The 14156-nt window shown below is 39.5% G+C and overlaps 1 protein-coding gene across 1 annotated transcript in view; it reads right to left on the bottom strand.

Moving 5' to 3' along the window:
- DOCK5 (dedicator of cytokinesis 5) overlaps positions 1 to 14156 on the bottom strand; it is a 223743-nt gene that overhangs the window by 137829 nt on the left and 71758 nt on the right. Inside the window, exon 3 of the mRNA XM_017549772.2 lies at positions 5652 to 5692. Coding sequence (XP_017405261.1) covers positions 5652 to 5692 — 41 coding nt within the window. The remainder of the gene's footprint in view (positions 1 to 5651; positions 5693 to 14156) is intronic.

Below are 14156 nucleotides of genomic sequence, written 5' to 3'. Positions count from 1 at the left end.
GATGTTGACTGGCTACCTCAACAAAAGCATGGTGGAAACACCAAATAGTAGAAATTAAAATTTGGGTTCAGAGAGCATAGGATATTTTGTGAATGAAGAGACAAACATGCTGTGTCAGCTCAGAGATACCATAATGGGAAAGAGTGTAACTGTGAGCTCCTAAACCCCTCAGATGCTACTTGCCATGAGATGCTTCCCATAAGGGTTTCACATAAGGGGTGACGTGGAAGCTATGCAGGATTTAGTAGCCCATAAAATAAGTCATCACTCAGAATACCTAAGGGATTGGTTCCAGGAACTCCCTTCCACAGAGCATATACCCAAATCCACACATTTTTGAGTATGGCACGCAGCCCCGCACAACCCGTATGTACTTTTACACAGGTGTCATGTCCCAAGCATATCGTAACTTTGATCTGCATTTGGCTAAAAAATAAAATCCATGTGTAAGTGCTGCACAGTTCAAATCCACATTTTTCAGGAGTCAACTACATAGTAATTTTTCTAAAGTAATTCCTCTCAGCACTCCCACTTAAACCAAATGCACTCAAAAATCAATGAGTATTAGTTACCTGGTTATTTTTAGCACCTCACAGTCTCAAACTGCTCGCCATTCTATATCCCTAAGAGGCAATTCTATATCAGTATTGTAACACTGCCCCTGGGGAAGACTTAGGCATGGAAAGATCTAAGAGAAAGAGGAGAAACTGATGGGTTACAATCGGAGAACGGAGGATCAGATCTAACCAACAGAAAGCAAGTCCCAGATGTCAGCGTTCTTATGCATGTCAAAGCTTCCGCTGTTTACTGTGTGATATGCTCATGTACAGACAGAGGAGATGCCTTCTGGAGATGGCGCTGCTGCTCTGTTTCATGGTAACTTACATGCAACTTATAGCTGGCATCGTTGGCAAATTGCTTCCCAGCCCTACTCCTGGAAGAGTTGGTGTGAACTCCATGAACATGACATGTCAGGGTTGGCTGATCATAAAGGTGGGACGGAAGCATATATACCCATTGATCCTTACTCCATTCAGACAGGAAACCAGTGAACATTGACGGGGTTGTTCTTGTGTCCAGTTGCATGTGCTATATTTGTCTGTACAATACTTTGCTTTTTCTCTTTTAATCCTTTGCCAGTAAAACAGGAAACAGCAAGAACATTTGAGATTAAGCTGCTCCTTGGATTGGTGATGACAGAGTAGATCCTGCACGTGCTTTCCCACCAGACACAAAGCCCCAAAATAAAAAGTGCATTCCTTCTCCTCCTTGCTTTAAGGAGGAGGCAGACGTGGGGCATGTGAGTGAGAAAGCTTGATTCTAATCCTGTTACTGATGAGACCAAGAACACACACAGACGCAAGGTGACAATGACCTCTTTCACTATGGGGGTGGAATTCGGAAGCATTTTGGAAAATGGATCAAATAATTGAAAACAGAAATTAAATGTGTGTGTGATTCCTCTGGGGCCTGATTTCTGCAGTTCTGAAACTCTAGGCCTGTCCCTAGGATCCCTAAGGAACTCTGGGTGTTTCTTCTGCCTGCTGTGCCACTGCATCACGGTAAATGATTTGTTGACTATCATGTCTGTGGGAACCCAAACTGGGATGTTGGGAATAAGCCAGTCACAAAGGACAAATACTGTATGGCTCCACTTACACATGGAGTAGTCAAATTCATAAAGACAGAAAGTACAATGGGGCTTCATAGGGACTTGGGGGAGGGACAATGGGTAGTTAGTATCTAAAGGGGACAGAATTTTAGTTTGGAAAGATGAAACACTTCTGGAGATGGATGGCGTTGATGGTTGTACAACAATGAGAATGTACTTAGTGTCACTGAAATGCACACTTAAAAATGGTTAAGATGGTAAATTTTATGTTATATATATTTTTACCACAATAAAAAGTCTAAAACTCATAAAAAAGCAGGGGCGGTGGTGGGGTGCTGGGTAGGGACGAACTGCTTAGTTACGAGGATCCATATCTGGAAGTCAAAAGTAGAATGTAACATTGCTACTACAAAGGAACATCCTTGCTGAAGGCTTTTCAAATTAGAGGGTAAAGGACCAATTAAAATTTTCATGCATTCACAACCTGGTGACGACTCCTTCCTAATAAGTGGAAAACATTCCAGATAGACGTATTCAGAAAAAATAAATGCATACTGATGAATTTTGTGGCATCTAAGCAGATCATAAGCAGATACTTTATACTGGGTGTTCAGACATGATGATTTTCATATTAAGAGAATATTTAAGGCAGGGCACAGTGGATCACGCCTGTAATTCTAGCACTTTAGGAGGCCAAGACAAGAGGATCGCTTGGGCCCAAGAGTTCAAGACCAGTCTGGGAAACAAACTGAGACACCGTCTCTACAAAAAACCTAAAAAAATTAGCACAGCATGGTGGCACATGCCAATGGTCCCAGCTACACTGGAGGCTAAGGGAGGAGGACTGCTTGAGCCCCGGAGGCCAAGGCTTCAGTGAACCATGATTACGCCACTGTACACCAGTCTGGGCAACAGACCAAGATCCTATCTCAAATATATATGTATGTATGTATGTATGTATGTATTCATGTATGTATGTATACATGCATGTGTATATTTGTTATATTGCCACTCTGTCATCTGTAGGTTTCACCCTTCCATGATGACACCTGGCCATTTACAGTCATAGAATTGCTCTGGTAAACCTGATGCTTACAGAACATCTCCTGTCATAAAGGATATATACAGAAAGTCAGAGTAAACCTAGGTCATGTGTTTCTGATTTACAGCCTAGCTCTCAATTCTGCTTTTCCTTCCTCAATGCAACCCACTCACTTGAGTGGAAAAATACACTAATGATTTTCTAGATGTTGGCCTTATCCACACTCCCACAATTCCACCAGGATCAATAATCAGTTTCAGAAAAGCACTTGGCTTCTTCAATTTGTAAAACCACTGGCTCCTTTCATCATCACTCTAAATGGCTGGGTCAGCTTATAAATGACACCAAGAATTTCCATTAAATCAATAGGCCTTTCAAGTAGCTCCTCCCCCTACAGACGGAGAAATGAGGGATTATTTATTGTTTTTAGGCATTAGAAGAGCATTTTTAATGAGCTGATCTCTTAATGAAAGGGTGTCAAAAGCAGAGCAGAATTCATGGCAACTGATTTTGAATTCCCATATTTTCCCTGGATCTCTCCACAAGAAGGATATTTTAACTTAAAACAATCATCAAATAAATGCATGGCCCTTGTTTGTATCATCATTCCATTGAATTACAAAGTTTTCCTTTACTTATCAAGAGAACAAAGAGAAACTCTTACTGAAAGATTTCTTCTAAAGGGTGAGATTTTAAGCTCAAAGGTTTTAAGAACTCTTTAATGAACATGAAAAAATTAAAAACATCCAGAATGTATCATTTAGCTCCCAGTGGGGCACCCTATCTACTGTTCAAAGCTGACAACAATGGTACTATTAGCTAGATTGATTTTTATATACACCAGGCCCTCCATATCATAGATTCAACCAACTGATGGTGGAAAATACAGGGGAAAAACAGTAAAAGGAGGTTTATTTCCTTGTCATTATTCCCTAAACAATACAGCATAATAACTATTTACACAGCATTTACATTGTATTAGGTATTACACGTAATCTAGACATGATTTAAAGTACACGGGAGGATGCTCAGAGGTTATATGCCAATACTTTGCCATTTTATGTCAGGGACTTGAGCATCCATGGATTTTGTTATTGTGGGGGTCCTGGAACCAAACCCCTGTGGAAATGAGAAACGACTGTATTAGAATATCATAGGATGCTTTAGAAAGTAAGGTCTTCCATGTTCAAAATGATCCTTACATACTGCAGAGTCTATGAAAAGGAAGACCTGATCTAGGACCTTGGTTGAACATAATTGACATTTCCCAGTGAAAAATCAAGGATTTTGTTTGTTCCTTAAGTTCATCACATAATTTTGAGAATGGCTTTTTGTTTAATGCTTTTAAATTAACATTAAAAAAAAAAGAATTGGGAACTGACATAAGTATTCTTACTGTTTAACAAATGCAGAACATCAAAGCTGCTAACTCTAATTGTGCTTTGAAATAACTACCACTTCCATAACTATGAGTAAAATGAACACCAATAGGGCTAAAAAGCAGGAGCGGCCATAGTCAAGTACTCTGTGTCACTGAGGATCCCAGAAGAAAGGTTTTCACTCTAATTCTATCATGCTCTCATTCACTCTGCCATGACTACACTCTTGACCCCTATTTGATAGCCCAAAGAAACTGAAGTCAGTAATAGATTAAATTAAAATAATTTGGTTTGAAATAAAGACATGTGGTATATGAATCTAACTGTGGGTAGAAAAATTCATTTTCTGGTTTGGGGAGAGAAAAAAGGACCAAAATTGTAGGAGTTACATTAAAAGCAAACATTCCTTTATTTTGCTAGATTCGTAAGCTGTCAAAGTTAACAAAATGTGTATGTGTACACATACATGTGCAAATGCTGAGTGTGATTTAAGCATTAGCAATGCAGAAGCAGTCCTGGTGTTTTATGAATGATACCACGTAGAACGGTGTCTTCCTGGGCCCCATACCCTTTGGAGAGTTGGGTGTGTAACATCGGCCCGTAGTGCACGATCTTTCTCCTGCTGTCTGTGAGAGTAAGAACTGTGGGTCTGGCTTTCTCTTTTCACTCCTCTTTTGATAAATTCTAAAACGTTTCCCTTATCTCTTTCCTAATTTGCTATTTGGCATGTGAACTAATTGTGAAATAATAAGGCCCTATCAACTCTGCATTTTCAAAAGAAACTGCTGACATGTCACGCTGCCCCAGCGAGCAATGTCAAAGGAACAGTGCTGACAAGACCTAAAAGAAACTTAGGGGGGTATTAACATAATTAATAGAGTCTCTTTAGCCTGACGATTAGGAGTTTTGGCACTGGCAGAAGGAACCATTTAGGTCACTATTTTTCAAACTGTGCCTCTGGTGAACACTAATTTTTATGGCAACCGGTATTACATATGAAATACACAAAATATAATAAAAACAACAAATAAAAGTATATATATAAAACAAAAGTTTCATGAAACAATACTTACCATTGCATCTCATGTTCTCTACTTTTTGGTTTCATTTTTTGGAAAAAAAATTGGCTCTAATCTGCCATATTGATTTCATAATGTATTATTGGGGTATGAGGCTCACAGTATGAAAACCACTCTTGTTTATCCAATGTACAATGAAGGAAAGGATCACGTGGAAATGGGGAGATCCTTTAGTTTGGAATTTTAGCATTGGAAGTAAAGGATGAAGGGAGAAGCATCCGTCCATCCCTCCCGGAAACAGAGATCCCACTAGAGCAATGAATGTGTTTCCAACTTGCTTAATTTGAGGGACAGGAAGCAAGAAGTCTTCCAGGACTTTCTCCTTGAATTGGCTGGTGAGAAATACAGTCAGTGGGATTTACACTATTAAATTTAAGCACTGAGGTCAAAGAATTTGCTTTCAAATCCAAAGAAGAGCCATCAAAGAGAAAGCAAACTAGGTCTAGAGACAGCAGAGGCCAGAGGAGCGAATTGGATAGCACAATACAAAACTAGCAGACAGATTTCAAATGAAATAAAAAGTGGATGATACGTCATACCTTTTTAGATTTATTTTGGAGAGTATATCCTCTGTACCAACCTGTCAGAGCAAAAGAGAACACAAAATATTTTATGTTTTCTGGGATATCATAAAGGTATTAGCGATATACATTCTCGTGTTCTATTAGCAATACTGGAATGCAACAATTGATACTGGAATGCAACAATTAATAGAGACAACAGATAGTATGTTAGAAGATGAATGTTTTAGTTTGTTACACAATAAAAATTGAACTGTATTTTAGAGCTGCATTCTCTTAATAACAATTGGATTAAAATTCACTTAGAACCTAGCCTCATCTCTACTCCATTGGAGGAAGAATAGAACAACAATAAAAAACCAATACAGCCTGCTTCTTATCACCTTAATACCTTACAGTCATTTAGTAAATGTTTTTGCATGAATATATATGAACTTTCATTGTATACATGCTTTCTATATGTCACCTTATGCTATTAAAACAGATATTAAATAATTTATATTTGCTGTAACTCTTCTGAGTTCCCAGGTTAAGAACCGCCATTCTGGAACAATTTTAAATTGAACTAGCAAACCTTCTGAAGACAAATATTTGCACTTCAAAAATAATCAAAATAATGAAAGAATAAAACGAAATTGTGTGCAATTCTTGGTAATGCTAAAAGCAACCCCCCTCAATAAAAAGACCTTATCTGTTTGCTTGCTGAGGCTTTAGGTAAAGGCTTTAAGTTTGTTTTTAAAATTCCAATAAAGGCACACACCCCTACAGATATTTTCCAACCCTCTATCTTATAGAGAGAGTATACAGTTTAATCTGTCCATAAACAGATTTTTATATTAAATATTTGCTGAACACCTACTATACAAAGTTCACTGTAATAATTTCCCTCATTCCCCATGCCCATCAACAAGCATCGATGTGGTCATCTTGCCCAGGTAAGCCTTGTGGTATTGGGCTGGTGCAAAAGTAACTGCGTTTTTTGCACTGAAAGCAATGGCACACATGTATAAGGTAACCCTATACACACAATGAGTAAGATGCAAACTGTAATTAAAACTTCAGGCATCTGCCAATAGGATCCTAGAACTCTCTTGTAATTTGTTCTACGTGAAATCAACCAGAAAATAGACACATACTCTATTTTGTACATCTTACAGGCAAAAAACTGGATTTACCTTCTTTGGGTGTATATTCTATAATATTTTCACAAATATTGTACAAGTAATATTTCACAAATATTCTAACTGTGGCATTCAGATATTGAAAGGGTTTGCTACATTTTACAGGGAGGTGTGGGGTACTATGCTGTGAAATTGTGGTTTGCATCAAAAAGACAAAAAGACGCAGAAACAGGAAATACTTCCCCCAATTTAGAATGCCAAGGTATAAGAGATTTGGAAATAAGAAGGACACTAAGCTAAGCTAAGCATTGCCCCCAAGTGTGCACCTATCTGTATATACTTGCCTGGTTCTGTGAAAACATGAAAATGGCTTTTTGCATGAATAAATGGCTTCAACTTCACCCTGGGACAAGGGCAAAGCGGGAGTGGGGCAGGCTGAGAAACAAGATATTCATCTTTTCCAAGCAGTTTTCATCATTCTATGCCCTATAAAGCCAAGTTGTCATAGTACAAACTTCATTCCCCTTTCACAGAAGAATTTATCTGTACTTCTGTAAATAGTATTTTGCACAGCCATTCATCACAGAATTATGCTTCCTAAACCTGTCATTGTTGAAAAAATGTTTTTTAATTTCCTATGTCTTCTCTAGAATTGTGGTGTGTGTATGTGCCCTATCTAAAGACACAAAATTATCATGCTGAATTTGTAAATGTGAATGTTCATTTTCCTTGCATCAGGTATAAGAGAACAGATCTATCTCTGGAGTTTTAAGCATATACTGTCAGGACTCCGTAAATTCAATTTTAATAACTGTACAGAATATGGTAATAGTTCACGAGTATGTTTGCTCATTTCCACATTATAAACCTGGGTTGTCATATAAGCAAGAATGAAGTTTTCCAGTTAATCCCATGTGTTTACAGTAAGACGATTATAATTAAATATAGCATGCTATTAGGCTTAAGAAGGCATCATGCCAAGAGGTAGCAATGGGCATATCAATAGCTGCAATCAATGGGTAGTGTGAACTGGTCAGCAGGATCTCAGATGCTTTCTAAAGTTATTATACTACTAAAATAAAGGAGGTGGTAAGGGGATACTGAATCCAGAGGGCTACCCTTGCCTACGTTTAGGGGAAATGACAGTTGCAAAAACCAAGTTCATAGCAACCATGGCGAACACCAACTTATTCTATGCTGAGGGATGCTCTTTCGTGAGGTTCACGAGTGATTTCTGCTTTCTTGGGACTGCTCTAATCCAGAATAAAAATCTGTCCTCTCCAATTGAAAATAACAGAGAGTTGCTTATTCCACTGTCAAAATTACTTACTTTATATCTGGCTTCTCAAGTAATCTCCATCAGTCAGAACTCTTACCTGCTCCATTTCACTTCACCTATCCAAATGTCTGTTCAACAGATTCCTTACCTGATTCTTCTCCTCACTACATGCAGACATTCTACAAATCTTTATTAGGCACTAATTAAGAACCATGATGTAGTGGAAAGCAAGAGTTCTCATAAAGATTATACTCTAACGTTAAAATACACACACGTGGTTGGGTGCAGTGGCTCATGCCTATAACCCCAGCATTTTGGGAGGTTGAGGCAGGCAGATCATGAGGTCAAGAGATCTAGACCGTCCTGGCCAACATGTTGAAACACCGTCTCTACTAAAAATACAAAAATTAGCTGGGTGTGGGGGCATGCGCCTGTAGTCCCAGCTACTTGGGAAGCTGAGGCAGAAGAATCACTTGAACCCAGAAGGTGGAGGTTGCAGTGAGCTGAGATTGTGCCACTGCACTCCAGCCTGGCGACAGAGTGATACTCTGTCTAAAACAAAAAATAAAAACAAACAAACAAAAAAAACATGAGTTGAGATAATGACAGTGCTAAGAGGAAGAAGTGAAAAGTGGGCAAGGAAAGTAACATGGCAGACAATGGTTATATCATGGGACATTATTTTAGATATGGTGATCAAGGACAGATTACCCTAAGAAACTAAAAGAAATGAGACATTAACAGAGCTGGGCAAAGAAACTTGCAGACAGAAACAAATCAAGTGAGGAAGCTATAAGGAAAGAGTAAGCTGACTTCAAAGAGAGAAGAAAACTGTCATTACCAGAGTTCAGTGCAAGAGACTGAAGTGAGGAGAGGCAATAAGAAGGTAGTTAGAGGAGGCATAGTTCTCAACCCTGGGCATCCATGAGACCCACCAGGGAACTTTTACAAATACTGATGCCTAGGCTACACCACCAAATATTCTGATTTAACTGGATCGGGGTAAGGCTCAGACTTAATGCTTCTATAAGGGTCCCCTAGTGATGCTGATGTGTAGCCAAGATTAATTACCAGACATAGGTATTATAAGCCATGGAGAAATTCAAGTTTTATTCTAAGTACAGCAGGAAGCATTGGAGGGTTTCAAATGTCATCATGTCTTATGCTTTTTTTTTTTTTAAGACAGTCTTGCTCTGTCACCCAGGCTGGAGTGCAGTGGTACAATCTTGGCTTACTGCAACCTCCTCCACCCAAATTCAAGCAATTCTCATGCTTCATCCTCCTAAGTAACTGGGATTAGAGAGGTGTGCCACCATGCCCAGCTAATTTTTTGTATTTTAAGCAGAGAAAGGGTTTTGCCCGGTTGGGGAGGCTGGTGTTGAAATCCTGACCTCAACTGATCTGCCCACGTCAGCCTCCCAAAGTGCTGGGATTACAGGCGTGAGCCACTGTGCCTGGCCACCTTAAGTTTTTAAGAGCATCCTTGCTGCTATATGGGAATGTATTGTGGGATGTGAGGTGTAGTAGAAAGAGGAATACCAGGCCGGGTGCGGTGGCTCATGCTTGTAATCCCAGCACTTTGAGAGGCCAAGACAGGCAGATCATGAGGTCAGGAGTTCGAGACCAGCCTGGCCAACACGATGAAACCCCATCGCTACGAAAATATAAAAATTAGCCAGGTGTGGTGGTGGTCACCTGTAATCTCAGCTACTTGGGAGGCTGAGGCAGGAAAATTGCTTGAACCTGGGAGGTGGAGGTTGCAGTGAGCAGATATTGTGCCACTGTACTCCCGCCTGGGTGACAGAGAAAGACTTTATCTCAAAAAAAGAATGAAAAAAAAGAGGAACACCAGAGAGGAGTGGTGAGTGCAGTGAAGAAGAGGAGGGATGAAAAAAAATGCAAGATATATATATATATATATGTATATATATTTGTGAGATTTTTAATTTTAATTTTTGTTTTTTCTTTGTGGCAGGGTCTCACTCCGTCACCCAGGCTGGAGTGCAGTGGCGCAATCCCGGCTCACTGCAACCTCGCCACCTTGGCTCAATAGATCCCACCTTAGCTCCCCCCGCCACCCGTCACAGCTGGGACTACAGGCACAGGCCACCACACCCATCTGATGTTTGCATTTTTTGTAGAGACGGCATCTCCCCACATTGACAGGCTGGTCTCAGACTCCTTGGCTCAAGCGGTTCGCCTGCCTAGACCTCCCAAAGTGCTGGTATTATAGGCGTGAGCCACAGCACCAGGACCCATGATATACATGAATCAACAGGAGTTGCTCATGATTTTGCTGGAGATGGCCATGAATGGGGCAGGGAAGGCAAATTCTCAAAGGTATTTGTATCTTGGGCTTAAGCAAACAGGAGGAGAGTATTCTTTGGTATAGGAAGATTGAAGAAAGGAAAACCTTGGGAAATGGGAATCAGGACAGAATCAGGAGATGGATCTTGGCCCTTCTGTCCTCCCTCCTGGGCAGCTGAGTCCTGAGCCCTGGGGTGAGGCAGGGTGACTTGGGCATTTGCAGTGGAGGAGGGCTGCACATCCCCAGAGGGGTCCGGACTGGCATGGCAGAGAATGAGGTGGGCATCCGTGTAAGGGAACAGATGGCGTGTCAGAGCCTACGTGAGGCAAGGGGGTACTTGCACATAGGACTTGGGGGTGGAGCACTGGCCTCAGATATCAGAGCAAGAACTAGGTGAGGGGGGTGTTCCCATGGAAGACAGCATGCTAATAAGGATTAGTGATCAGTTACATACTAAGGAGCTGATCAAATAACTAAATCTATTAAAAATAGGGGAAGCTAGGTTTCTTGCTGTTATAGAAGGGAGTTATAAGCCCTAGAAGGAAAAAACTAGAATAAACCCTGTGCTACTGGATTGCAGTTGAAGGTATCCACGTGAATTTATGGTATTTTATACAGGTGGATCAGTCAAAATAATAGGTATTAATTTATATACTCCAAATACATACTACCCCTAGCTCTGTTGAATTACCTAGTTAGCTCCTATTTTTCTGCCCATAAGACAGTTGATAAAGGGAGCTCTCAGAAGAAGAGAGATGTCACCGGGAAAGCACAACCAGTCCCAAACAAGGCAAGGGACAGACGGTCCCATGAAAAATGAATCCAAGAAGAAAAAGAAACTGAGAAATAATCTTACTTGTCTGAACATATTAAAAGGTACGTCAACACTTCTGTCAGCAACCCTGTGTATGAAACAGAAGTATGTCCACAGAGAACAAAGAAAAAAAGAATTAGCTCTAGAAACATATATTATTCAAGAAAGGAAGTGTAATCAAAGTAAATCCCACAGCCTCTGCTGCTTACGCTACATAGACATAATAATCCAAAGCCTGTTAAAAAAAAAAAAAAAAAAAAAAAAAAACTGAGGAGGCGGAGGCAGGAGAATCGCCTGAGCCTGGGAGGTGGAGGTTGCAGTGAGCTGAGATCATGCCATTGCACTCCAGCCTAGGAGACAGAGTGAGACTCAGTCTCAAAAGCAAACAAACAAAAAACCACATTAGGATATATCTATATTTGCTTTTCTATGAGGGATTCATGAGTATCTGTATGGCTGGTGGAGAGTGAAATCCTTACCTTTCAAAGCAAGAAGTGAGTTTAGAAATGAAGAGATTTATGCCACCAAAATCAGCTGAAAGAGTTGAAAGACTTATGAAAAAGTTGAAACTCCTCAGAACTCAAGAGGAGTTAAGAAGTGTCTCCTGTTCTTCATTATAAACCGTGTAGAACTGGTCTTGATATTTAAATTTATAAACATATATGACTGATAAAATTAAAAATATATACAGCTGATAAATCCTGGTAGGCCAGAACTAGGCAAAATTATAGGGAGAGAAAACAGAGTTGCCAAGTGCTCAAGGTGGCATGGGGATGACTGAAAAGGGACATGGGAGAACTTGGGGGCTGACAGAAGGGTTCTGTAGCTTGACCAGGGTTGTGTTTCATGATTGCATGCATTTGTCAAAACCTGCAGAATTGTACACTAAAAAGGGTGAAGTTTAATCTATGCAAATTATAACTCTGAAAAAAAAGACACAGTGAGATACTATACACCCACTGGAAGGGCTAAAGTTAAACAGATTGATTATGCCAGTCACCAGTAAGGAGATGGTGCAATTGGAACTCTCCTCTTTCTTTATAAGAAAGCAATGGTTTCTTATCAAGTTAAACATACACTTATTCCATGACCTAGCCACATCCCCACTCTGATGCATTGTAAGAAAGTTTATCAATGCTTTATTTTTAGTAGTCAAAAGCTGGAACCCATTGAAATGCACATCAATGGGAGTATTGATGAACAGTGTTATATGTATATATTATGTCATTTACTACAATATAATTATAATATATAATATGTAATACATTTACACTTGGCAATACACAGGAATGAACTACTGATGTGCAACACTGTGCATGAACCTAGAAACCTTTACAATAAGTGAAAGAACCCTAACACAATAAACACATCTAATTCCACTGAGATGAAGTTGACTCACAGGTAAAACTAATTCACAGTGATCTAAAGCAGATCAGTGGCTGTTTACTGAGGGCGGGAACTGCGTGAATAAAGATACCAGAGAATTTTCTGGGGTAAGGGAAATGTGTTTTATCTTGATCAGAATGTTAGGTATATAAGCTGTGTTCATTCGATAAAACTCCTTGAATTGTAAACCTAAGGTGAGTGCATTTTGTTGCATATAAATTTTACTACAATTTTTAAAAATATAAACATTGACACTGTCAAATGAATATTACTCTATAAATACCTCAAAGAAACACAGAATTGCACTGCTCAAATATGACTGAATATTTTTGTTTGAAAATGCCTCTGAAACAGGCTTGAGTCACGTGTGAAAAAGCACAGAACTATTTCTCCATTACTTTACTTGGTATTGTGTCTTCCCAAAGACATTATTCATCTTAATTGCTACTGCATGCTCCCAAACTCATTCTGAATGAGTTTTGCTATTTCCAGAAGTTCAGCTGCAGATTGGAGATTCATTTATCCCATGAACAACCAGTTACAGATGTTAGGAAAGCAGAGTATTCAATGTCTCCATGCCCTAAATCTTACTTAATAATGGAAAGAAAAAATATATATGTGTAAACACACAAGCATATAAACAAGAAAAGTAATTTCATTTCGGGCTAAAAGTTATGAAGGAATAAAAGAGACTAACCTGGGAGAGGGTGACTCCTGAGAATGGAGCTACTTTAGAAAACATAGAAAATTCTCTCTGAGGCTGGACGTCGTGGCTCACACCTATAACCCCAGCACTTTGGGAGGCTGAGGTGGGACACGAGCCTGGGCAACATAGACAAGACTCTGTCTCTACAAAAAAACCTAAAAATAAAATATCTAGCGAGGTGAGGTGGTGCACATTTGTAGTCCTAGCTACTAGGGAAGCCAAGGTCAGAGGATCCTTTGAGCCCAGCAGTTGAAGGCTGTGGTCAGCTGTGACTGCACCACTGCACTCCAGCCTGGGCAACAGAGCAAGATTCTATTCCTTAAGGAAAAGGAAAGAAAGAAAGAAAGAAAGAAAAAGAAAGAAAGAAGGAAGGAAGGAAGGAAGGAAGGAAGGAAGGAAGGAAGGAAGGAAAGAAGGAAAGAAAGAAAGAAAGAAAGAAAATTGTCTGTCTCTGAGGATGTACATTTAGGCTGAGGATTTACATTATTAATGCAGTCATTCATTCATTATACAAGAAAACAGTTATTGAACACCAGTTGTCAGACATTGTCTTCAAGGAGGAAGGAAACAGATCTGTAAACAAAAAGCTAAAAACAAAAGGGCTTTTAGTGGTAATGCTTGTAGACTCTGGCACACAAAAGAGAAAGTCATGAATATGCTGAAGACTCAGAAGCAATTATTGAAAGGGACTCATGATTTCACAACAACGACATCATCATTTAGATGCTGAAATTATGGAGTGTTTCATAAAATCTCTCCCTATTTTCTGATCACAGGATAAATTAGTTTTACCCCAATACACACATAAAAGATCAATAAATTATTTTTAACCTCTTAGGAATTAAAGGTAAGAAATAGACAAGGAGCTACGTTTCTTTTTTTTTTTTTTTTTTTTTTTTTTGAGACGGA

This window comes from Cebus imitator, unplaced genomic scaffold (genome assembly GCF_001604975.1).
Source record: "Cebus imitator isolate Cc_AM_T3 unplaced genomic scaffold, Cebus_imitator-1.0 Scaffold221, whole genome shotgun sequence".
Lineage (NCBI taxonomy): Eukaryota > Metazoa > Chordata > Mammalia > Primates > Cebidae > Cebus > Cebus imitator.
This window is presented reverse-complemented; position numbering and strand designations above follow the sequence as displayed.